This window comes from Pteropus vampyrus, unplaced genomic scaffold (assembly GCF_000151845.1).
Source record: "Pteropus vampyrus isolate Shadow unplaced genomic scaffold, Pvam_2.0 Scaffold5, whole genome shotgun sequence".
Classification (NCBI taxonomy): domain Eukaryota; kingdom Metazoa; phylum Chordata; class Mammalia; order Chiroptera; family Pteropodidae; genus Pteropus; species Pteropus vampyrus.
In genome coordinates this window covers 7,877,062-7,901,728 of record NW_011888786.1, presented here as the reverse complement: position 1 = coordinate 7,901,728, position 24,667 = coordinate 7,877,062, and the positions used below count along the sequence as shown (strand labels likewise).

Here is a 24,667-nt window from a genome sequence, read left to right as displayed (position 1 = left end):
CAGTATCAGTTTTAATAACAGTTGGAGTTAAGTGTTTACTTAGTCAGCTCGTCTATGACTTTATGAGGCATGTTTTTGGCTTAAACCTTAATCTTCATTGAAGAAATCTTCAGTGATACATTACTGATTAGTAGTAATTACAGTATAATTGACAAAAGAATTACATAAGCAAAATCAGCTCGTGGTTTTCTATTTAAAATACAAATAATGTAAATGACTTGATAATAAAAGGCAGATTTAACTTATTTTTAGGAGGAATAATATTCTGATATATGATTCACTGCATTGAACTTTTCTTGGTAAGCCACAGTTGAGCAGGGAGAAAAGAATTTGGATATTGGGAGGTGAGAAAGTTATATGCAGTATTGGGGCAAAATGTGTGTGGGGTGGGGTAGGAAGTGGCAGGCTTTCAAAAGATGTTCGCTTGTGAAAAATTTCGGTTCATTTGCTAGGGAGTAACAAGTAACAAATAGATTGGTTAGCTCAAAATGAAAGTACTTTTGGCATTGTGATTTTTTTATGAAATAGTTTCCAGAGGCTACAACCAAATTAAAAAATTATTCCAGAGTAAGGTTATTGGCATTTCTTGGAGAATCTTTTGAAGGAGCTAGAAGCTAACCTAGTGGTGTTTTTAAGTGATGTTAAGTCCTATTTAATAGTATGGGGCTAGTTGTAGTTTTGACTGATGGGAATGGTTCATTCATTAAAAAGTGTTTTATGAATCCCTAGATATATTTTGTATAGTCATCTATCAACCCATATCATGAGAACACAGATGTTAGAAACAGCTAAAGCCTTAACTTAATGAGGATCAGCTATATAGTTAATTGGGTAGGAAGAGTGATTGACTACATCAGACAACTATCAATACCTTCTATTAATTATTATCATATGCTTATGTATTCATTTCAAATGCTTATAGATATCCATTGTGTAGCCAGAAGCCTTTAAGTTTTCACCATAAAAGGTTGATAAAGAGGACTAACTTCAGAAGCTTTTGCATTAGGGACTCAGAATGTAACCATGTCCTTTTTGATTTATTGTTGATGATAAACAAATATTATTTAAATTAGTTTGAGAGTTCTAGATAAATAAGTTTAAGTCATCTCTACAGATTAAGGGTCCAGAGATAGTTTCTTCAATGTATGGGGACACGCACATATATATATAAATTTTAGGTTCTAGGTCTAATATTGTACAATTTTCAGAGAATTTGTACAAATGAGTACACACTCTTGTTAGAACAGCTTTAATTACCTATCCAGTCACAGTAGACAAGTTAGTGCAGAACCACCACTGCTATATAAATGGTTTTTCCTTTTCGTTTGTTGTGTTTGCCTGCTTTAATTTTTTTCCCCCTGAAGTGTTCCTTTTGCCATCTTAGAATGGAAATTATGAAAAAAGGGGTTGGGGCTAAAGAAGAACAGACCAGTTAGTGAAAGATATGTTGCCAAATTTGTGACCAGTTGGTGAAAAACAATTCATTTTAATGGAAGGAAGAAGAGGTTGATAGACTTTAGCTGTGGACTTTAAGAAACACATTATAGTTAGGGTTGTAACTAATGAAATACATCTTTTTTTTTTTTTTTTGTTGGAGCCGACAATTCTTTAGGGAATAAAACGGTTATATAGTCTTGAACCTTCAGAAAAACATAATATTTAAGATTGTTTGATAGCCAATTTCACTGTTATTTTAGATGATGTTTCTTTTTTGTTTTTTTCCTCTTGGTGCAAAATTAGTGATCTGTTTTGATATTGAGGGAACCTAGTAATTTATACAAGTACTGTTTGATTCACAGCTGAATACCTTCTGTATATCAGACAGTGCTGGGTACAGTAATAAAAAGTATATCTGGTTTCTGTCCCCACACGGTAAATAAAAAGTAAAGGTAAAATTTCAAATTGTGATTAGGCTTCTGAAATAGAATATTGGGGTTTATATGAAAGCATGATTTGAGAACTCAGTTTAGATCGGAGAAGGCAGAATTTAATTTAAGTTGGCCTGAATTGAAAGTAATGATTTGCTAGAGTAGGGAGGGTTTGAGATACAGGGTGCAGAATGTTCTAGGCAGATGGAACAGCATTTTTTTTTTTTTTACTTTATTTCTGAAGGGAAAAATAATTGTTACTTGAGAAGGCATTAGAGTCTCTACATTTAAAGTATCCAGCTGATTTGTGTAAATTAACATTTCCATGCCAGATCACTTTTGGGATGTAGGACTGGTTTATGGACAGTATGGATGGTCACAGATTGGTTTCTTTATCTCTCTTGCCTTATCAGAGAGAGTATAAACTCTTTGGGAATGGAGATTATGTCTCTATATGCTTGCTTTGTGCACGGAACCTTTTTTTAAATAAAAAAATGAGGAAATGGAAGGGAGAAGTGTAAAATTTGTCACTACAATAATAGACTCTAGGAGAATTTTCAGTATAACCATGAAAAAGGGGTAAGTTTTTCATGGAAAGACATTTTTCCTGATTTGTTCAAACTTCTTTTGGTGGAGAGGAAGGTATATATAGTGACAGGGCAATTTGGTATACATACTTTGCTTTTATTCTAAGTCGTTTGCCTTTGAGTATCAGATTCATTTCAATTTTGGAATCTGTCACAAGACTAAGGACCCAATCTGGGAAATCTGGGGTAATGTTTATGAAGCAGAATATATTGTAGGTCTCTCAAAGACACCTGTTTATTAGTTGTCTGTACCATGGTGAGATGTTTATCTTATATATAACTTCAGGACACGCTGCTAGATAATCAGGAAAAGTTAAAGACAGAATGTAGCGTTCAAATCTATAATTGAGTGACAGTGAGAAATGAACAGTCTTGGGTTTCAAAGTGGGATAATCCGTAAAATTTAAGAGAAGTTCGAACAAACCAGTTAAAGAAGTGCTGCTTTACACAGTGTGGATTCGAAACTTATGGATTTTTTTTTTTTTTTTATCTCCAAAAGGCAATCTAGGCAAGAAGATGAAAGGAACCCAAAAATATTTAGCAAATGTAGAAGCCTAGGGCAAACTGCTGCAGCGAGCTGGCTGGTACAGAATCTTTAAGGTTGACATTGGGAAGGATTTACCAAGCATTGCCATAGCAGATTTCCACACTTTGGGGGCCCTGGAAACAACAGTTTGAAGCACAAACTGCATAAGACCTACATAGAGATTCCAGAGTGGTTTCCAACAAGGCAGACTCATTTTAAAATAGATGACTTGAGAAGAGAATCAAATGGAAATAGATCCTAGAACACTGAGTTCAGGATCACAGTGCCTTAGTTGTGTGCTACTCCTGCCACTTACTAGCTGTGATCTTGGTTACATTGATTAAATTCCTTCTGCTTAGTGCTTTTCTGAAGATGGAGCTGGTAACTATTTCATAAGATTGTTTTAAGATCAAATATGTTAATTTGTGTAGAGCCCTTAGTAATTCCTGTCACCCAGCAAGTGCTAAGACAACATTGCTACTGTTGCTGCTGCGGATAGTGATGGTAGATTCCCAGTTTGAGAAATTATTGGATCTTGTTAACCAGTTAACTCAGTTATCTCAGTTAATTAGAAAGGGGCTTATAAAACCAATTTAATGAAGTTCCTTTTAACACAACAATTGAATTATAATTTGAAGGTTTTTAACTTGAACTTTGACATTACTTGTCACTATGAAATGAATGAATGAATCCAAATATTGTTTTAAGGCTGACAGTGAGATGTGGAAACAGGCCTGGTACTTTAAAGATCATTAATTATACAGACATTAATTATAAACTAATTTATTGAACATCTGCTACATGGTAGGCTTTGTTCTAATTCAAGTGTAGCACTGAAGTTAAAGACAGTTTTACTGGATATTTAGAAAGAGGTGGCAATAAAGAATAAATGTGGCTTGTTCACCACTTATGTGGTTCCTATCAGAAAGACTAAAAAAAATCACTGTTGCTCTAGAATTAGATTTTATTGGCTTTGTTAATTCATAGAAAGCTAACTTGATTTCCTAAAGGTCTTCATATATTATTACAGTTGACCTTTGTGTTTATCCTTAAACACAAGGAATTAGTTATAGAAAGCTCTCTGTTTACAGTGCCAACATCTTTAAACATATAAAATAGAACCTACATATTCTAGCTTTCTGTAAATTCTGTTGTGAGGATGGTAGAGCATTTCTTTCAAAATTTGAGGAATGGATAGTGTTTTGAAAAGTGATTTAGTTGCCTTTTTTATCTGTTGTTAGTTTCTTAAGCAATTCTTTTGCTTGATTAGACATCTAACTCTGAAACATATGCCAAATGTGTTTTGGCCATTTGCAGAAATAAAGCTGTATGCCTTGGTTGCTGATTTTAAGCATTTCTGCTAAGAACCATGAGGCTATACATAGTACAAGTGGGGCTTCATATTTTCTGTCTGCTTTCTTTTTGTCCTTTTTTTGGTATTGGAAATGCATTAAAACATTAAAGATTGCAATTTAACTCAAGATACTATATGGTGCCTTTTCATGTGACTGTTTTTTTGGTATTGGAAATGCATTAAAACATTAAAGATTCCAATTTACTCAAGATACTATATGGTGCCTTTTCATGTGACTCCTCATAATCAATATGATGCTATATGTAGTGCTATTGTGACTGTAGTAAGATTAGTGTTGCATCATACTGTGTAATGCTTTTGCTAATAATACATCAAATTGAACTTGAGCCTATATAAATCTTTGTTTATCCCATTACCAATGAAAGGAACGTTAAGTACATAAAGGAACTGTGCTAGTGTCACTGGCTCTTTTACTTGGTTGAAGGAGGTAAGCTGTGAAGCAATTAAGAAAGTAGTTTGAGTGTCACATGAATTGGAGAGGTATTTCATTTGAGATGAGAAAGATTGAGAGACTTTGTTGACAGGAAGAGTAGGTTTCAAATAGAGTAGAAGTTCCCATGCCTTGGTTTACAGCATACCTAATGTCTGAGTAATTTTTTTCATGGTACCCCAGGCCTAAAGAAATAACTCAGAATTCCATTTGTTTAGTAGTTCCTAACAAGTTAAGTATTTATGTTCTAACAGCTTAGTAGCCTTTTAAACAAATACATGTAAGTTGAAAGAAAAATCCAGTGTTTTAATTTCATTCTTAATCACCATTATTTCCTAATACGATGTCTGTGCCAATTAAATATGGGCAGTTTCTTAAACCTTGGAATCAGATTGGATACTGCCACCTTTATTGTTCACTGATTTTTGCCTTATACACTTGACTCTTGAACGCGGGGGTTAGGGGTGCTGGTCGGTCATGTTCATCATCAGTCATGTCCAGCTTGAGTTGTCTCTCAGTATCCACAGGGTATTGGTTCCAAGAACTGCCCCCCACTCCCCCCACTACCAAAATTTATAGGTGCTCAAGTCTCCATATAAAATGGAGTAGATCAGTGCTTGTAGTTTGTCCTCTGTATCCATGGACTCCGAGCCTTAGATGGAAAATAGTTCAGGTATTTATTGGAAAAAAGATCCATATAATAAGTGGATCTATGCAGTGCAAAACCATGTTGTTCAAGGGTCAACTGTACTTGCCTTTTATCACAAATATGAAAAATTCAGCTTTTCAAAGATAACATCAAAAGGAGTATAGCATGATGTGCAGTTGAAACTCTGAACTACCTCATGCTAACAGTATGGAAAACAGTAATATAAGTTGTTTTGAAGCATTAAGGCAGAACATATTTATTCTCTGGAAATAGGCTAACAATTATATACCCAAAAGTAGTTTATTCTTTTGACTGGATATATAGTTATACTCCGTTGAACGATGGGGTGCATTCCAAGTAATAGGTCATTAGATGATTTCATTGTTGTGCAAACATCATAGAGTGTACTTACACGAACCTAGATGGTATAGCTTACTGCACACCGAGCTACATAGTATGCCACTTTCATGTGTGCAGTATGTTGTTGACCGAAATATCGTTATGTAGGTGCATCACAGTACATCGATACTAAGATTACATAGTAATCTGAACTCGGATTATGTTAGGGGATTATACATAAACTGTCCATTAGGAGATCTTAATACTGAACCACAAAATGTCTTGTTTTTTTTTAAGCTGCTGTGTTCACAGGGATCAGGTTTGCGAAATTGTCTTAATTTCATAGAACTATGTAAATTGAAAAATATAGTGCTAGCCATTTGGATACACAGAAGATATTCTTAAATTAGTGATGAATTTAAAAATAGCTAGATCACTTAAAAGAGGTAAATAACTTCAAATTTTAAACTGACCTCTATATTTAGAGTAGATGATCAATTCTTTTTTTTGTACCTGTGGTGTACAGAAGTAACTGATACTGGAAGAAATTGTTTTGATGTTGGAAGGTAATTTGATGACTTTTATCTGTAGCTATTGAATAAGTATAATGGCATTCACTGAGCATATTTGAAAATTGTTTGCTTTTTTTGGTAATCAGCCATTTCATAGTGTTGTCATTATGAAGGATGGTTAGGGTGTTCAGTCTCACCATATTTAGTAGTGAAAAGAGCTGTTTTATAAAATCATTATGCTATATATAGTCTTGTCTTCTAAAATAGTTCCTGATAAGTGAAAGCTGTTTAGCTTTGTTCTTCTGTTTCTTACTGTTGTCATTCAAAAAGTATTTTACTCATAAGGGCTATAAACAAAAATATGTTACATGGCAGGGAAAATAAAAGTGAATAAATCTTTCGGTCATAGTCTCTTTTAGAAGTCTTGATCTATTATAACTGAAGAAATTAACTATGCAGAAACGTGTTCGTGCAGGCATTTTAATGTGGATAGCTTTTCTTTAATAGAGGCATTCATGTGACTTGACTGGATTGTAGTGGATTTACCATTAAAAACTTAGTGGTAAATAGAAAATTTATACAAACCTTAAATATTTCATTTATATTTAAAACCTCTACATCATTTATCAATCTATTTATATAGGACTAACACCATTTCCTTGAATATGGGCCCTCTGTTTGGAATTCCAGTATGCAGTAAAATGTCTAGTTCTTAAGGTGGGATTTAAACTTCAAACATTTGTAAAATACATTTGTAAATTCCAGACCCCTTTCACTTTTTTATATAGTTATTACCCATTTGATTGTGTGTGTCTGTGTGTGTGTTGATAGTTTTTCAGGCTTTTCTGAAGTATACAACTTAGGATAGATGCTGTTCTCTTTTCTGTGCTAAGAGTAATTGCATTTATCCAACTGGTAAGGATAAATGTGGCTTTACTACAAAATGTTTTAGAGAGGGTAATGTTATTCTAATTTATCAGGTGAAACAGTATAGTGTAGAATTCTACTCTATTGAATACTTAAGTGCCAGGCAGTTGGTGTACTAGGTGCATTATATACATTGTTTATTTTAATTTAATTAATAGCCACCATATTATTTTACTAGTGGCACATTAGAGAAGTTGACTCGTTCAAGGTCAGATACCAGTAAGAAAGCAAGGACTTGAACCTAAGGATATGCTCTTAACGACTGTGTATGTTGCTTCTTTCCATCTTCATCCTCATCTCCATGTGTATTTGTAATGCTTTCCTAGGTAATAGGGAAAGCAGTAAATCTAATTACTCAGATTAAACAATGCCAGTCATTTATAATACCCTTGGAAGCAGATACCACGAATTTCTTTGGGTCGTACTGAGTCAAGTGTTTGATTATTTAGACACATAGTTTTTATTTATCTGCATATTTAGTTAAGCCTTGATAAAGCTTATGCTTTGAAAGGTAACCAGACCCTAACAGTAATGGAACAGCACTTCCTAACTAGGATTTTCAGAACAAAATAACTTTTTCACCGTTTATAGAAGCATTGTTTCAAGACACATGACTGCCGATTTCACTTACATTGTATTTTGGAGATGATTCTAGAACAGTAAATATAAAGTTGCCTTATTCTTTTTAATAGCTGTGTAGTTTGTTATTTAACTGATTCTATTGATTGGCACAAAAATTTGCAGTTTTTGTTATCAAAAATTGCTGCTGCCCTCGTTAGTACCCTCCTACTGCCTTGTACACACATTTTTCCACACATGCACCGGTGTATGTCTGTGAAATGAGTTCCCTAAAAATAAAATTGGTTGGGTCAAAGGGCATATTTGAATTTTATTAGTTGTTTCTAGTTTGCCCTCCACAGAGATTTTATCTACTCTGACCAGTAAGGAATGAGCAAATGAGCGTCTGTTTTTGTTCCCTTGCCAGTACTACATTGTGGAATTTCTTTTTGTCAATATTGTAACTGAAAAATGGAATCTCTTTATGATTTTAATTTGCATTTCTTTTGTATAAAGTTGAGCATCTTTATGAACCATTTGTATTTCTTTTTGGAATCCGAGAATAGCGCTTTTTTCATCTTTCCCAGAAGTATTGCTACCTGGTTGATAGTTATTTGTGAGTTGCTATTTTGAATGCATCCCAATAACAGAAAAAGTAAATTTGAAAAAAATGTATTATAGGATTGATGAAATTTGATATCTGTTCATATTCTTTGCCTATCTTTTTATGATTGGTTAACTTTTTTCTTATTGATTTTTAGGAGCTTTTAACAAAATTAGCATTCTGGGTATAAGATGCAATTTTTGTCCAGTTTGTCATTTGTTTCTTTGCTTTGTTTATACTTCATGCCATGCAGAAACCTTGAATTGCGTACAAGTATTTAATTAACCACTTATTTTAACACTGGATTATGCATTATACCTTGCCTAAGATTGTTTTAAATAATTTAATCCCTGTATTTTAGAATGTTTTCGTTTCAAACATCTTTGATCAATCAGGCATTTGGGAGGGGGGAGGTAAGGTTCAAGAAAGGGATTCAGGAAGGCTCTTCCTTTTTCCCTCCCTCCCTCAACCCTTCCCCCATACACCTGCACCAAATAACATAGCACTATGTTATTTGCTTCCCCACGAAGACAGTTTTTTCATCACCCATAACTTGAGCATTAGTCACTGACATTCATTAAAATTATGAATAATACATAGTTTATTTAAAAATTTTCTGGCATTTTGGAAAACATTTTTCACCTTTCTGTGGATATTTTTTCCTTTATGATTTTTGTTTTAACTGGACAATGAGATGTTTCGAAAATTTATAAATATATAAAAACACAAAACTATAAACAAGTAACGCATGTGCAGTACATAATATTTTGCCATGCTTTATTTACATCACAGTTGGTCATGTTGACTGGGATCGGGGTTGGTGATTGGCTTGTGGTTGTACTATGTTGTCTGTGTGAGCCATTTGCAAAAGTATTTAAGCTAAATTGATAGTACTCAGTACACTAGGTTTTTTTGCTTTACTTTGTTTTATTCATTAAACGTCGTGGTTGGAAATATGAACTATTTCTGACTTAATCCAAGGATGTTTTGCTGCTTTTGGAGTCTGCTTTGCTCAATCTACCTCTTCTGCCTCTTGTTTAACTTGATTTGGACTAGTGCTTCTCATTTTTGCAAGCATCAGAATCACATGAAAGCTTGGTAGAACAGATTGTTATGCACCACCTTCAAAATTTCTGATTAAGCAGGTCAGGGATGAGACCCAAGTTTTGTATTTCTAACCAGTTCCTAGGTGATGCAGATGACTTTTTTAAGTGAGTCTGTCCCAAAACAGAAAAAACTGTAGATAATAGGATACCCGGTAAAAGGCAGACTTTGGCTGTCCTATGCAATTTTTTTTTTACTAGACCATTATTGAAACTTAAAAATTATATAATCACAGTTTTATTTTTGTGACACTCTATTCTTGTGACTTACCTTTTATCCTGGGTATTTCATTACTACTATAAAACTTAGTAAAACTTGACTTGGGTAAAGGAAAATGGCTGTAGTTTTTACAGGACCACCTGGTTATGCCTTTTCTATTCCCTGTTTCAGGCACTGTTTTTTTTTTTAAAGAGCAAAGGGCTTCATCTAAGAGTACAGCAAATCATCAGGTAGCTTTTTGTTATACATAAACACACACACCCTCCCCCCCTCTCTCCCCCGGGACTTTGAGGGAGAGTTTTAGTGTCAGAGAGAGTCAGAATCGGATTTGGTACACTGATACCTAGTCTTAGTAAGTAAGCTGTTCTTTGGTTTCGAGACCCTGAAAAAGTTAACTGCCAATATTCTGTTTTCTTCACTGTAAAAGCATCCAATTTGATTGTATCTTTGAGTCCTTCCAACTATAAAAATACTGTTTTTCCTGAAGCTTTTTCTGTTGTGCAAACGACCATCTTTTTATTAACTGGTGATACAGGAGATAACTATAGCATCTCATGGAATTGGATCACTGGGTGAGGATCAGATTAAATTGAAGAATATCCAGGACTCTGTCCCTGGAACTTGGAAGTCAGGGTTTGAGCTCAGTTGACCTTTTAACTCAGTACATGTAATACACATAATTGTTAATAAAACAAGGCAAAATATTCCATTAATCTAATTTAGAATATTTATCATCTGCCATTTCTAATATTTCCCTTCTTAGAAGAATATAAAAGAATGAATATTAAGGTCAGCTCTCTCTGCCTTTGACTATCGCTATACGTTTTGTTGTCGAAGCTGGATGGGTGTGAGGAGGAAAAAGATGAAAATAAAGAGGATGCTTTTTAAAATGAGTTTTAGGACATGGTTTCATAGTGTAGCGGTTAGCACGTCTGCTTTACATGCAGAGGGTCCTGGGTTCGCGCCCCAGTGGAGTCACGGTCTGTGGTCTACAGACATGCCACCCTGAACAAGCCCGATGTCTGATCTCGGAAGCTAAGTAAGGTCGGGCCTGGTTAGTACTTGGATGGGAGACCACCTAGGAAGACCAGGTGCTGTAGGCATAAGTAATAATAATAAATAAAAAATAATTTTAAAAAAGATAAAATGAGTTTTAAGGAGTTGTCAAGTCAGTGTCAGATACTTTATCAGTTGTGACGTTTTTCTCAATTTTAGTATGAAATTCTTGCACATTTTAAAATCTATGAGTCTCCTAAATTGGTGGCAGTTTGGTTGTCATTGTGAATTCTTGAACTTGATTTAGTTGTACATATTGTTATTTCAAGTAAGTAATGAACCGTATATTGCGTTTATTTGCTAATTAAAATGCTTTCAAAAATATACTAGGATTCCAAATTGAAATGAGTAGGCTTGGAAACTGAGCAGCAGGGTGTAAGTTTGCTAATAAATATTTAGCAAATATTTGTTGGAAGAGTGACTTTTTTTTTTTTTTTTGCAAAACATAAGTTTTGTTGAATGTAGGAAAGTTACTTACAAGTAGTTGAAAACTGTATTATGTTTTGCTACTGAGATAATGTGCAAAAGGATTGCCTATCTCATGTCAGTACTAATATTGGAAGGCAGGAGAAATTACCAAATGTCCCCAAATAGATCAAAGACATTTCAAAGCAACTGGAGGCTATAACATAGCTGATTCATGCACTGTGCTAACCTGTCGTTAAGGCATTGAGTCATAGTTTAATTGGCACTTTTTTCTTTCATGGTCTTAATATAAAATAATCTTGCAGATAATGCTGTGTAGATTCCAGAAATGTGTTTAGGTGACATAAAGAGAATTCATTTCTCTTGTACACTGTCAATTTGCTGAATTTATTGCTCCAACGGATGGCATCAGCTAAAAATATCAAGTTGGTCCATGAAAGATCAGGTTAGACTAATTTATGAAAAATAGAGCCAAAATAGTGAAGTCATAAATGATGACTTCAGATTTTATACGACTTTTAAATTTTTAAATAAAATCATGGATTTGTATTTAACAAAATGAGCTGTGACTTCAGCATTTGCAGACAGACTTTGTTTTGTCCTGTCACCAAACAGGATAGTTGTTTCGTATTCGTGACAGTAGTAGCTGGAATGGAATGGATGGCTGACCCATTCAACCATTCTACAAACCATCTTTCAGCTGACTTCTCTTGAGCTATTCCTAAGCCTGGTTTCCTCCTCTGGTTCATTGATCTAGCTGGTAATCATGTGGCTTTTCTCTTCCATATATGTTTGTCAGCATTTCTTTAGTACTAATGCTACTCCTCATTCCATGAATGTATTCCTTTTTGTGCTGCTTTACAATCATTTCATTAAATTAGGTGGGGCAGGGGAGTGTGCATTTGCATGTAGTAACATTTTAGTCATGGCGATGTTATAAAGCAACTTAAAATGATTTCTTAGTTTTGTTTTGCAGGTTGTATATTTGTATGCTTCAGATTTTGCTTTGGCATTTGCGTGAAACCATGTGATCATTATATTTTGTAATTAGATTTGTTTTCTCAATGCATTTCAGTATTACAGTCACTTGTTAAGATCTAATAATATATAGCTTGTTTGATATATACTCTTAAATTTTTTCTTGAAGCCTAATTTTGCAAATGATTTCAAAACAATAGCACGTTTGTTTTTAGGCAGTTTTAATTTTGACTTAACCCGATGTTTTTGCATTTCATTTTTACGTAATGAAGTTTAGTTTTAAAGTTCCCTAAATGAAACTTGACCAACACATTCTTTGTGAATGTAGGTACATGACTGATGGGATGTTACTTCGTGAAGCTATGAATGATCCCCTCCTGGAGCGTTATGGTGTAATAATTCTTGACGAGGCTCATGAAAGGACATTGGCTACAGATATTCTCATGGGTGTTCTGAAGGAAGTTGTAAGACAGAGATCAGATTTAAAGGTGAGGTAATTTCTTTTACTCATTTCATAAAATGTGTATATATAAAAAAGAACACATGCTGATCACTCATCAACAATAAAGAATAACTGCAAAAGAAGCAACCAGCGAGCATCCACACTGATTTTTTCCTAGTCTGCTTTGTCTTTCTTTTAGACTTTTAAGTGTACTTCTACTTTTTAGTAATATATTTTTAAGCCAAATCTCTTCAATTTCTAACCCACCCAGTTTTTAAAAATAAGCATGGTATTTTTGTAACCTTCCTGCTCACCCTACACTTTTAAGTACGGGGGCCTCCTTTAAGGATCAAATCTTTGTCCTTGTCCCAATACAAATACACCCATTATAATTGTAATGTCGGAGAGTGGGAATAACTGTGTCCGGAACAGCCCACTCCTCAGAAATGCATTTGCTTAACCTACAGGCTTGTTTTTTTCCTGTTAATACCATTTGTACCCTGGCCAGTGTTACTATGTTGATAAGGGCTTAAAAATGACTAAAATTCTCCTTTTTTACATTTTGTGTGTGTGCGAATGCATACACACACACACACACCATTCATTAGAACTTAGACTCATTATATTAGTTTTTATGTTACAAGGGAATTATATACTTGGTAGAAAGTCTGGGTCTTAAAAAAAGTTGGTATCTGGGTATGTTTTTCTTTAAAAAATTAAATTATTCTTTTAAAGAATATATTTGAAGAACTATATGAGTATTACCATTATTAAACTTCATGAGCTATTGAAGTTTTAGGGGAGAAACTCAAAAGTAGAAATTAACTCTATAGCAGACTGTTTTTTGGAGGGAGCTTTTTAATGGGTTATAGAATGTATGATTAACATAAAGGCGATTGCAGTCATGCAGCCCTGTACCTGAGCAACCCTTTGTAGTTGTGGCTTTTTAAAAAGGAAACCTGTGTTTATTTTAGGAATTTTTTTCAAAGAAGTCATGGTTATTAAAGGTGAATTAGAAGAAGGGAAAAAGTTTACATCTATGTCACGGGTATTTTTGTTTTTATTTTTAGTTTTTTTGGGGGGGAAAGGGATTTTCTTTCTGTTTTTCCCCATATGAAGGTGGTCTTTTGACAGTCCCTTTATTACTTTGTAACTTTATAAACTTTGGTTTTTATGGTATTATTTCATGAAGATAATATTGTAGTTTATTGAATATCAGGTTTATTTCTAACTTTTTAAAAAAATATAAATAACTTATTGCAGCTCAGTCTCTTCTATATTTGATTTTTTAATCACAATTTATTAGTATTTAATCACAATTTATCAGTTTTAAGCTTCTTATAGCTGATACGCATATAGAACAATAAACATTATTGTACTTGTTTTTTTCAGACAGCATAAGAATCCTTAAAGACAGCTTCAAATAATTTACTGTTTTTTCTTCAGGTTATAGTTATGAGTGCTACCCTAGATGCAGGAAAATTCCAGATTTACTTTGATAACTGTCCTCTGTTGACTATTCCTGGGCGTACACATCCTGTTGAGATCTTTTATACTCCTGAACCAGAGAGAGATTATCTTGAAGCAGCAATTCGAACAGTGATCCAAATCCATATGTGTGAAGAAGAGGAGGGAGATCTTCTGCTTTTCTTAACTGGTCAAGAGGTATTGTCATTATTTGCTTCATTATTTAGCCTTCGGCATATTAATTCTGTTATGCATCAACTTTAAATTTAAGAACTTGGCATATATTTTTATCCCAACATTTAAAGTTTTTTTCAAGCCAATTATATATGAAATACATAAACTTTTTTAACCATGTACTCTAATACCTTTTTATACCATTAGTGTTTATGTTTAAGTTAATTATCTTAAGTGACTATAGAAGTTCAGGAAAAGCTATCTGGATAAAAGTTTTTATAAAGCCTTTTACGGGAGGTTTTCTTAGACCTTGGCATTTGTTCTAATAGGCTTTGTGAATTTTCTAGAATGTGCTTCACAAAATAATATACATATATATCACTTTACAAAACTTGCAGATTGCAATTCAAAGGTAAGATATAGGGCCTGAGATTCTGTATTCCTTACAAGCTTCCAAGTAAGGCTGAAGTTTTCAAGGGTTGAGTAGCGAGGTTTAAGAACAGTGCTGTTCCATTAGAACTTTCTTCAATGCTGAAAGTGTTCTTGTCGGTGCTGTTCAATATGGTAGCCACCAACATAAGGCTTTTGAGTATTTGAAACATTGTTGGTGAGGAGGGACTACATTTTAATTTTACAGAATTCTAGTTAATTTAAACATAAGTAGCTACATGTGCTGACCTCCTGTTTTAGTTTTTTTATGGCCCACTAGTTAAGAATTAGTTTTATATTTTTAAAGAGTTATAAATAAAAACAAAGAATATGCAACAAATGGTATGTGGATGCAAAGCCTAAATATTTTGGCCCTTTTCAGTAAAAGATCTGATCCCTGCTCCTGAACATTTTTTTCCTTAAATGTGGTCAGTGGGTTATCTGCCGAGGGGAGGAGAGTTTGTTAAAATAAAGCAGGGTCTTGGTCCTGTTCCAGACTTGCTGAAACAGGTGGAATATAGGAATCTACAACTTCCACAAGTTCTTTGGTCCATTTTTGTATTCCCTTAGGTTTAAAGTTCATTGCTCCCAAGGGATATGGTAGCCAGTCTAAAACCTGGGGGACATTAATGACACCACTCTAAACAGTGTTGTGGGAAATAGCCCTAGTTAGTCCAGAGCCCTAGTTAGTCCAGAGGTCTGTTGTTTGACCACCTGCCTCCACTGGAATGTGAACTTTTATTTGTGTTCACTTTCTACAGAGATGCTTGGTGTATTATATTTGAGTAAATGTTAACTGCATTTACAGCTATAAATGTTGACTAATTTTTTTTTGTCCATTTCTTCAGTTTTGTTTGTATGATTTATAATTTGTACCTCATTGGCTGTACTTTCTTTTTTGTAGATCAAGATTTTTCAACCTCAACACTATGTTTTAGGCCAATTAATTCTTTGTCGTGGAGTGCTTTGTGCATTGTATTCACATCTCTGGCCTTTACCCATTAGATGCAATGACACTCTTCCTCAGTTTGACAACCAAAAATGTCTACAAACATTGCTAAATGTGTCCGCTAGGGGGTTCAAAATCTTTCCCAGTAGAGAATTATATTTATTCTTTTGGGAAGTAAGATGTATTGCAAATTTAGTTTTACAGATAAACCTCTCTCCTTATTAGTCTTCCTTTTTATGCATTTTGAATGACCAGGTTTTTATATATTTTTTGTGCAAGAGTACCAAGTGCTTTTCTGATGGAATGTAAACTGAAGTAACCTGTAAATAACACTGTCGTGGTATTTGTTTTGTCTTGTTTTGTGTGGTCTTTATAAAAGTTTCTCATTTCTTCCAAAGCGTATAGCATATTTTCTTAAACAATTATTTATAAGAGTTATTAGAATTTTGTCAATATCAAATGGCCTCATGGTGAGGACCTGAAAGGCTTGTCTGTGAGTTAACTTCCTTAGTTGATATTTTGGCAACTATCCTATAGCTGAGGAAAAGAAGGGAGTAGTAAGTAAGACCCATGGTCTTCAGCCATGTGCTAGAGCGGGAGTATATGTCAGTAAAGTGTCACTATAATTGTGAACTGGGTTTATATGGATCCTGTTATGTTTTTAAATTCCCTTTAGGTGGCTGGTCTTAAATTTGAAGATCTTTGGGGAGAAGGTAGCAGATCTAATATATTTCGTTTTCATTGATTTCGTATAGTAGGTAAAGATATGTAAAATAATTATTTCTCAGGTCTCTGACCCTTTGTGTTTTTTTTTGCTTAGTCAGTGAAATGGTAGATTCTGGGAATTTATTACTCATGTCTTCATAAATTTGAATAGCATCCATAAAATTTATTGTGAAATTTTTAAATGATTTTTAAGACCATATTACCATTTTGACCACTTTAACAATGGTGCTTCTATAGTTATCTGACAATTTGAGAGAGACCAGTTTTAATTGGTGAAAAGTTGGGAAAGATTTGAATTCTAGAATGTTTTTTATGTTTTTTTTTATGTTGATGCTTAAAATCTGGACTTAAGTACTTAGGGGAGCTGCAACTACTGAATTAGATAAGAATGGTTGTAATTTAAATATCAATTGTAAATGCATACTTGGAGATATTAAAACCATTCTTTAAACAACACATTCTTTTATCTTTAATTTTTTCCCAGTAAAATGTCTTTTCCACACATAGCGAGTTCAGCCTCTTCAAATGAGTAGGGTCCACTATAATTTACTAACATAATACTTTTGGAACTGAAAGTCTAATCAAATCAGAAACTCTTGAACTTCTGTCTGAATTCTCAGTGTTGCTCATGACTTAGCAGCAGATGGTTGCTTTTTGCTGATGACTGTCAATGACTTTTGTGGTCTTCTGAACTGGCAATGAGGACTTTAAAGTGGTGTTTATAGATGTCTTTATATGCCGTGAAGTAGTGATTTCATTTTTGCTCCATGTATGCTTAGCAGATTGGATAGTCTAGTCTCAAGTAAAGTTGAAATTATCTTCTTGTTAAAATTCTAGAATCTGCAAATGTACAACTTGGAGCACTTAATTTTCTAATGTTATATATGAAATGTAGGTGTTTGGTGCCTTCTAATTTATTTTCCAGTCAAATATACGATTAAATTAACAAAATTGCAAGTGTTCTGAATATTGGCTGCTGGGTTTTTTTTGTTGTTGTTTGTTTTTTGTTTTTTGTTTTTTCATTTTTTCTTTTAGGAAAAAAAATCTAATTTTGTATTTGCATACCAGCAGGGGGCATTCTAATCTAGATACAGCATTTAAAAGCAATTTTTTTCTTAAAATATTTTTCATCTGTTATATATTTTTTTTCAGTGAATTAACATTTTTTTCATTTTCTTTTAGAAACTTTAGGTCTCAAAGAGAACTATTAATGTGGCATTTTTAATAGTAATTTTCTATATCACAATTTTCAAGACCTTATCTGTTATTTAAGAAAAATAGTATGTTTAGAATAGATGACCAAAAAAAAATTTTTCTTCTTAAGTATCCAAGAACTTTGTGTTTTTTAACATGAAAAAAAAAAGTTGCACTTCGATTTAAAATCATTTAGAGTCAAGGAACATTATCCTAGTTTAATAAAAATATGGAATAAATTTATCTGATAATTTTTTTCCTTTTATAGAAAAAATATTCTGTCTTTCAAATGAATGATAATTTCTTGATAAGGATAGCTTCTGATTGAGTCTTTCATTGGACAGGCTGCGAAATCAGTCGTTTAACATACTTCTGAGTTTAACTGAATTAATGCTTCAGTGAAATTTAACATATATCTCCCTCCTGATTTTTAAGTCATTTTGCCAACCCCTACAGCCTCCACCTACCTCTGTGTTTCACAGTCTTGAGTATTCATTATGTCCTTTCTTTAAACCTGGGTTTGTATGCATATGTATTGAAATAGTTTTCTGTGGTAAGGGAAATTTTGAAGATGTTCTCAAGTATTTGGGTCAGTCTAGTTCTTAAATATGTTGATATACTGTAAAGGTGTTTGTTCTCATTAGGAATGGTGAAGCAAATCTTCCATATAATTGTATTAGTGATAACATGACATTAAAGCCTAATTGGCTTTTTTAAAAATCTGGCACATCAATTTCTTTTAGATTGTGAAAATCGAAAAGGTTACGACTGCAGTTAAATATTCCTGGGTGAGAAATTTCAATTTTAGTACAATTTGTTGAGAATTTATTAGGACATCCGACGTTAAGAAAAGGAGTACGGAATGAACGCCCATAAGGCAGTTGTATGTTTATTTGGCTAGAGAAATCAGTTTCTTGGATTATTTGGAAATCCCAATGAAATTTGCTAAATTAGTTTTGATTACTAAATTGAAAATAATGCTTCGTAGAACTAGGATTATGATGAGTACTTAAAATGTTTCAGTGTGTATTTCTTTTGTTTTCAGACTCAAACTTTTATTTTGTAGGAAATTGATGAAGCCTGTAAGAGAATAAAACGTGAGGTTGATGATTTAGGCCCTGAAGTTGGTGACATTAAAATCATTCCATTGTACTCTACACTCCCACCTCAGCAGCAGCAGCGCATATTTGAACCTCCGCCTCCAAAAAAACAGAATGGAGCAATTGGAAGAAAGGTAGCGTAGAAACTTTCTCTGTAAACATTTTGTATATATCGTGAGAATTTTCTGTGAGGTATCAAACTATATTGAATTATGGAGGACTAAGTTATGGGTGATTTTGAACTGGATTGTACACAACAAAATAATCTACATTTTAAAAGTTTTAAAAAATGTATTTAGATGGAGTTTATATATTTTGACCTTAGAGAAAAAGCAGGTACTGTTTTTTCCACCCTTCAAGAAGTTCCTTGGTAAATGGAAGGTTGGGTAGGGTAATTTAAGATGGAGAAGAGAGCAAAGTGCTGTCTTCACCCCATTAAATCACTTGACAAAAACTAAGCACTTTTTTCTTTAGTGCCTTGGCTTCTGCCTAGAATTTTCTTCAAGATCTAACCAAGTGTCATCTATAGATATGAAATGTTTTCTGCACAGCTCTCTAAAGTAGCACTGTTAGCAGATTATATTGCGTAAGTTTGTGAGTTTCCCGAGGGCAGGAACTAGATCTTTTTGGTGTACATGTGTGCTTGGCACAGGAAGGGAGTAAGGCATTTCTAGCCCTGTTTCTGGGCACTTTGTTGAGATGGGATGGAGATCATCATTCCAGTTTGAAACTGTGCAGCTATGTTTTTATTTTTTTTAAGAGATAGGGGTTCTAATAGATTCTTTGAAAAATAAGATTGCGTTGTTTGAAAAGGATTGAAAACGACGACGAAGATGACGTTGACATTTTTTAAGCTCGGCCATTGATTAAGTTATAGCTGTATGTGAATTTTAGTAAACGTCTTAATCTCTAGTTTTAAAGTTCTCATTTTTTTTGAGATGGGTATAATTCATTACCTTCATCACCTTGGGAGATGATTGTTAAGGATTAAGCTCGGTGTATACAGATACTAACATACCTAGAACAAACTAGCCCCTCATAGTATCCATTATAAATTTTAAGTTTATATGTTTAGAAAGAAGTCTTAACCTGAAATGTTACTCATTTGTGATGTACTTGTCAAATTTGGAATCTATTGTTTTTCTTATTTCTGTGTATCTTTTTTATCATATTTTTAATGATTTGAAAAAACAAAGATATATCTATATCATGGCTAATTAATTTTTTACATGGCTGTGTAAAAGTTAAATGAACCAGAAATATTTTTCAGATTGAAAAAATTTACTGAATGAATATGCAACACCAGCCTAGTGGAATATAAATTCACAGGCAATAGGGAAAAAGTCAGTTTTTGAATTTTTCATAGATCAGCAAGAGTAGTGAAAGCCTTAAAAAATAGTTTGATCCTAGCTTCATTATGTTGAACTTTCCAGTTACTGTCATGGCATTGTCTCTAGAACAATTAAAAACATTTTTCTCTTACTTTATTTGCACTCTGAACTTTGGGGAAAACTTTGTTTTAAGGGATACATTGAGTATTCAGTTTTGAAGTTCATTTGTTGACTGAAAAGTACTAATTCTTTCTGAAGTTTTAGCTTGATTCTGTAGCTAGATGTATATAAAATAGCAATTTCTTAAACATTTCTATAGTAAAGAGGCGTTAATGCATCCTCCAGGCAGAGCATTTGTCTTGAAAACATGTACATATATATCTGCATTTGTTTTTATTTTAAAATGGTGTTTTTATCATTGAGTAAAATTGGCATATTGTAAGATTTATTATGTCTCCATGTGATTCTCTTCTATTTTAAGTTACGTTGAGCTTTATGAACCCACACTTATTAAAACTTATTTTACATGTGAGCCCTTCTTTGCTCTGTTTATTTAGGTGCCAATTCAATACATGATAATTTCGTAGAATCTACAGCTTAAACCCGTGGAGCCGAATTAGTTTTTTTTTTTAACTTGCTTTTTGTGTTCTTGTAAATCCTAAAGATTTTGAGGAATAATCTTCACTGTAAAGAATGATTCTTCAGCAGCTCATTATAATATAGATGATGGGAGATCATTGGAATCCCCATTCTTGGGTTTACCATGGCTTTTAATTCTGAATCAGAACTAAGGGTCACAGTACCCCTTCATTATCCATTAATGGTGCATCATTCAGCTAAAACTACAGGACTTCTTGCTAGGAAATCATGTTACCTCTTGACATTAGCTTCATCTTAGAGATTGAGAAGAGCACTGTCATAGACTCCCTGGATATTCCAGAGAGAGGGATGACTTCCCTTGGCATTTGATACATCATTCTTATTTCAAGGAAAAACACTTTGAAGTCAGTGTTTAAAGTAAAATGAAAATTTTTTATAGAAGGCTGGTTCATAGAGGAGGATCTGTTCATCAAATCATATTTTTTTTTTCGCTGGATAGCGAAGCTGCTTGGAAGGAGGTAGGAGTGCCAGTTGAAAACCTAGGCTGCTAAAATGTGCTGGCCAAGCACTGACTGGCAGGCAGGTGAGCAGGTGACCATCAGCCCCAAGGCCTGCCTGGCCCAGATTGAAAGAAAAAAGGGGTTGGTGGGATTGTGGGGAAGGAAGAAGGGTAAGAAGGTGCACACAGGATTTCTGAAGGAAAGTGAGCAGATAGCAGAACAGGAAAAATTGGCATTCAGTTGCTGTTTTCCCTGTTCTTGTTAACAGATGTCACAACCAATAATATCCTGTCCACCTTATAAAACAAAGGACTAGAGGCCAAGGCGATCCTTTGTCATGAATTTATTAAACATTACTGTGCCAGTTATTGGAATGGGGTGTTTATTCAAGAATGTTAATTGTTGCTGATTGACATTTCACAATTAATTTAAAATTATATTGGAACATTTAGGGATTTACTTTTTGCCTCCAGTTTTGAAAAGCAAAATCAGTCTGATTCATTTTTTGTTAAATTGTTTATGTATTTTGTTCTAGTACACGGATAATAGCTGGTATAGAGTAGAATATAATTAGTATTGAAAGGTTTGGAACAAAGAGAATATTTATAGTAGTCTTGAAAAGTCCCAACAAAATAATCGTAATTCTGTATTACTTCATATTTGATGGATACTTTTTTTGTTATTCCTCATTGTATTAATTTTTACAAAATAGAGTTTACAATTTGTGCTGAAACTAATAAAGCTTTTTGGTATTAAATTTTTAAATGTAGCCTGTAAAGATTTATGGTCATTTGGGGACTTAGCATTCTTTTAAAAAGTTACTTATTTCCTTTTAGGTCAATTTTTAACGTAGCACTAATGGTGAACTATTTCACATTTTTAATGATCACCTGATTCTCAAATGCCATACATATATTTGTGAGGAGTAGATATTTTTACCAGTTATGATAATTCTTGATGTTTATTCAAGTATTCGACTATAAGCTACAGCATTTTTGTACATGCTTTAAAGTTTACTCGACGATCAATTCTATGTATCTTTTGACTAAGACTTATAATTGCTGTGTTATAAGTTTGCTGTTATTAAAATCTAGCAACTGTTCTTTGATTTTATTTAGTTTTTATTAATTTTGTCCGTACAAATAGCTGATTTTTCTGTAGCTTATGTTATAGTTTACTGATTAACATAGCTCAGAGCATACATTGCTCAATAGAAAGCAGAAATGGCCCTTGTGGAAATGGTTCTGTAGTTTTAAAGAGAGCCTTAATGATCCACTGTCTGAAGATAACTTAGTGTGGTACTGCAGGGATGTTTATAAACAAGTTAATATTGATACTGAATTGGAGACTCCCTCAGAGTTTCTTGGGAGCTAAAAATCCAAACTAGTTTAACCTAAATGCATTATCGTGTCCAAATAGAATTCAGATAGAGCAACTCATGTATGCTAAGTTCTACTACTTTGAAGTGGAATTTTTGAAATAAAAGTAGATTCTAGTAGGAAGCATAGTATAGAGGGGGAAGGGAATAAATCTAGAGGAAAGTTTACTCTTAGCAAACTTAATATATAAAAAAGATAAAATTGGCAAGAATATCAAACTTTTTGCCATGGGGTTTATCATATATTTAGGGTTATTTACCTGAAATAGTTACTTGGTCAATGAGGCTTGAACACTTAATGCTCAGTTAGAATCTAGAAAGTTTGTACCATTTACATATATATATATATATATATATATATATATATATTCCAATTCGTCCCTTGACAAATGCAGGATCACTTTGTGTTCTGACCAGTTCCTTATTAGGTCGATCATGTGCTGCTTACATCTAGAACACACTTAGGACTTGCCTCTCCCCACTGCTAAGATTTCAAGGCAGTGTAATAACTTTTATCATCTCATTTATTTGTCTCTTCTTTTGCATTATGTATGTGTGTATGTTTAATTTAGTCTTAGCTAGTAGTATTTCTCTGGCTCTAGTGGTAGAGTCATTAGAAGAAATACCCTTAAGGTCATAAAATATGTTGCATAACTTTTCCTCCTTGTCCCAAAACTTACTCTCATGGTTTCAGAACCCTGCCCCTTTTCTCGTGGTGATAGACACTTTAGTAATTTTTAAATCAGTACAGTAGATAGGTTCTACTCAAAAAATTTTTTATTACCATAAAACTTTTTAACCATTTACTTTTAGTCTTTGGAAAAAGCCCAAAGATCACACTTCTCTAAGGTTGTTTTTAACACTTGTATTTTGAAATTTAAGTTTCAGATGCAGAATACTCAGTAATGACACGGGCTTGCCAAGTTGGCATGATCACCTGATTCTTAAACTAAACGCTTGTAGAATCACACATCCTCACTTTACAAGTATTTAATAATTTGTCACACAAAGAAAACACGTGCACACCAAATAAAATTATTCTGTGGAGAGAAATTATTTTAAAATAACTGAAGAGTTGATCACATCAAGAAATTCTTAATCACATTGACTGTATTCTATTCTAGAAGAATTATGTATAATGTATCTTTTTCCAAATAACTTTTTTAAAAAATAATTTTTTTTACTGTCCTAAAGATCTGTCCAGAACTATTAACAGTTTTCATCCCACAATTCCAGAAAACCAGACCTTGTATAATCACAAGCATGTAGTAGTCTCCGTATAATTTGTAATTCCACATTCGATATCTTTTTTTTTTTACAATCTCGTTTTAGCTAGACTAATAAGAGTTATAAAAGAAAATGGAAGCTTGGTGATGTTAAAATTTTTCCACTTTTACTTAGCTACTTAGGTTTGATTATTGGCTGTGCTACTACCCCTAAATCCATTGCTTCTACAACACACTTTCTGTAAGAATATTAAACTCAGGTTATGTTTCTTTAAATTCATCCATCAACTTGATATGCCTTATTTTTGTTTGCTTCGGTTCTATTTATTGACCGTGTCATCTAAATGTTCTGAAAAATGTATTTCAGTAACATCAAACCACCTCTGATTTCTTAGCTGTTTTCTAATTAGCAGTCTTCAACTGAACAATGCAAGAAGGAAGCATTTTGTTTCTAGACATGTAAATGATTCTAAGGTAATATCTTGCTAGTGATTTTCCAGTGTGTTTTTAAATCTCCACGATTTCCTGTTACTATGAGTTCTTTTCGTTTCTTACACGTGCCTTTGGGCATTGCCTATATGTTCTTGTTTAAGCTGAGTAGTCTGTCTGCTAGCGTTTGTCCCTGCTCTTATGAATAGATCCCATTTACTTCAGTACCTCTCCTAAACGCCATTTTCTCAGGAAGGTTTTCTTGTCTTTGCTGTGGAAATAAATCCATTTTAAATCTCACAGGGAATCTTTGGTGTCATTTATACTTTTTTTCCATGTCTAATCTTCCTTTACAAACTGTAAAAGCTATAAGAGTAGACTCTGTATCTGACTTATCTTCTGTGTCAACTGCTTGCATATACAGTCATCTCCTTAATGGCAGTAATCTTTTCCTGAAAATCAGGTGTTCTGAGTAAAAATACTAATGAGGATCTCATTTTCCCATTATTTAAAAAGGGAAATACGCGACATGCAATTCTCAAAACCCTAACCAGTTTCCTAAAA

At 33.5% G+C, this 24,667-nt stretch overlaps 1 protein-coding gene and 1 pseudogene across 2 annotated transcripts in view; both read left to right on the top strand.

Annotated features, from left to right (window-relative positions):
- DHX15 (DEAH-box helicase 15) overlaps window positions 1-24,667 on the top strand; it is a 51,107-nt gene that overhangs the window by 12,114 nt on the left and 14,326 nt on the right. For both annotated transcript variants that reach the window (XM_023534128.1, XM_011365236.1), the window contains exons 4-6: window positions 12,487-12,646; window positions 14,047-14,265; window positions 18,606-18,773. In XM_023534128.1, the coding sequence (XP_023389896.1) occupies window positions 12,487-12,646; window positions 14,047-14,265; window positions 18,606-18,773 (547 nt within the window). The remainder of the gene's footprint in view (window positions 1-12,486; window positions 12,647-14,046; window positions 14,266-18,605; window positions 18,774-24,667) is intronic.
- On the top strand, window positions 10,686-10,801 carry LOC111744022 (annotated as a pseudogene).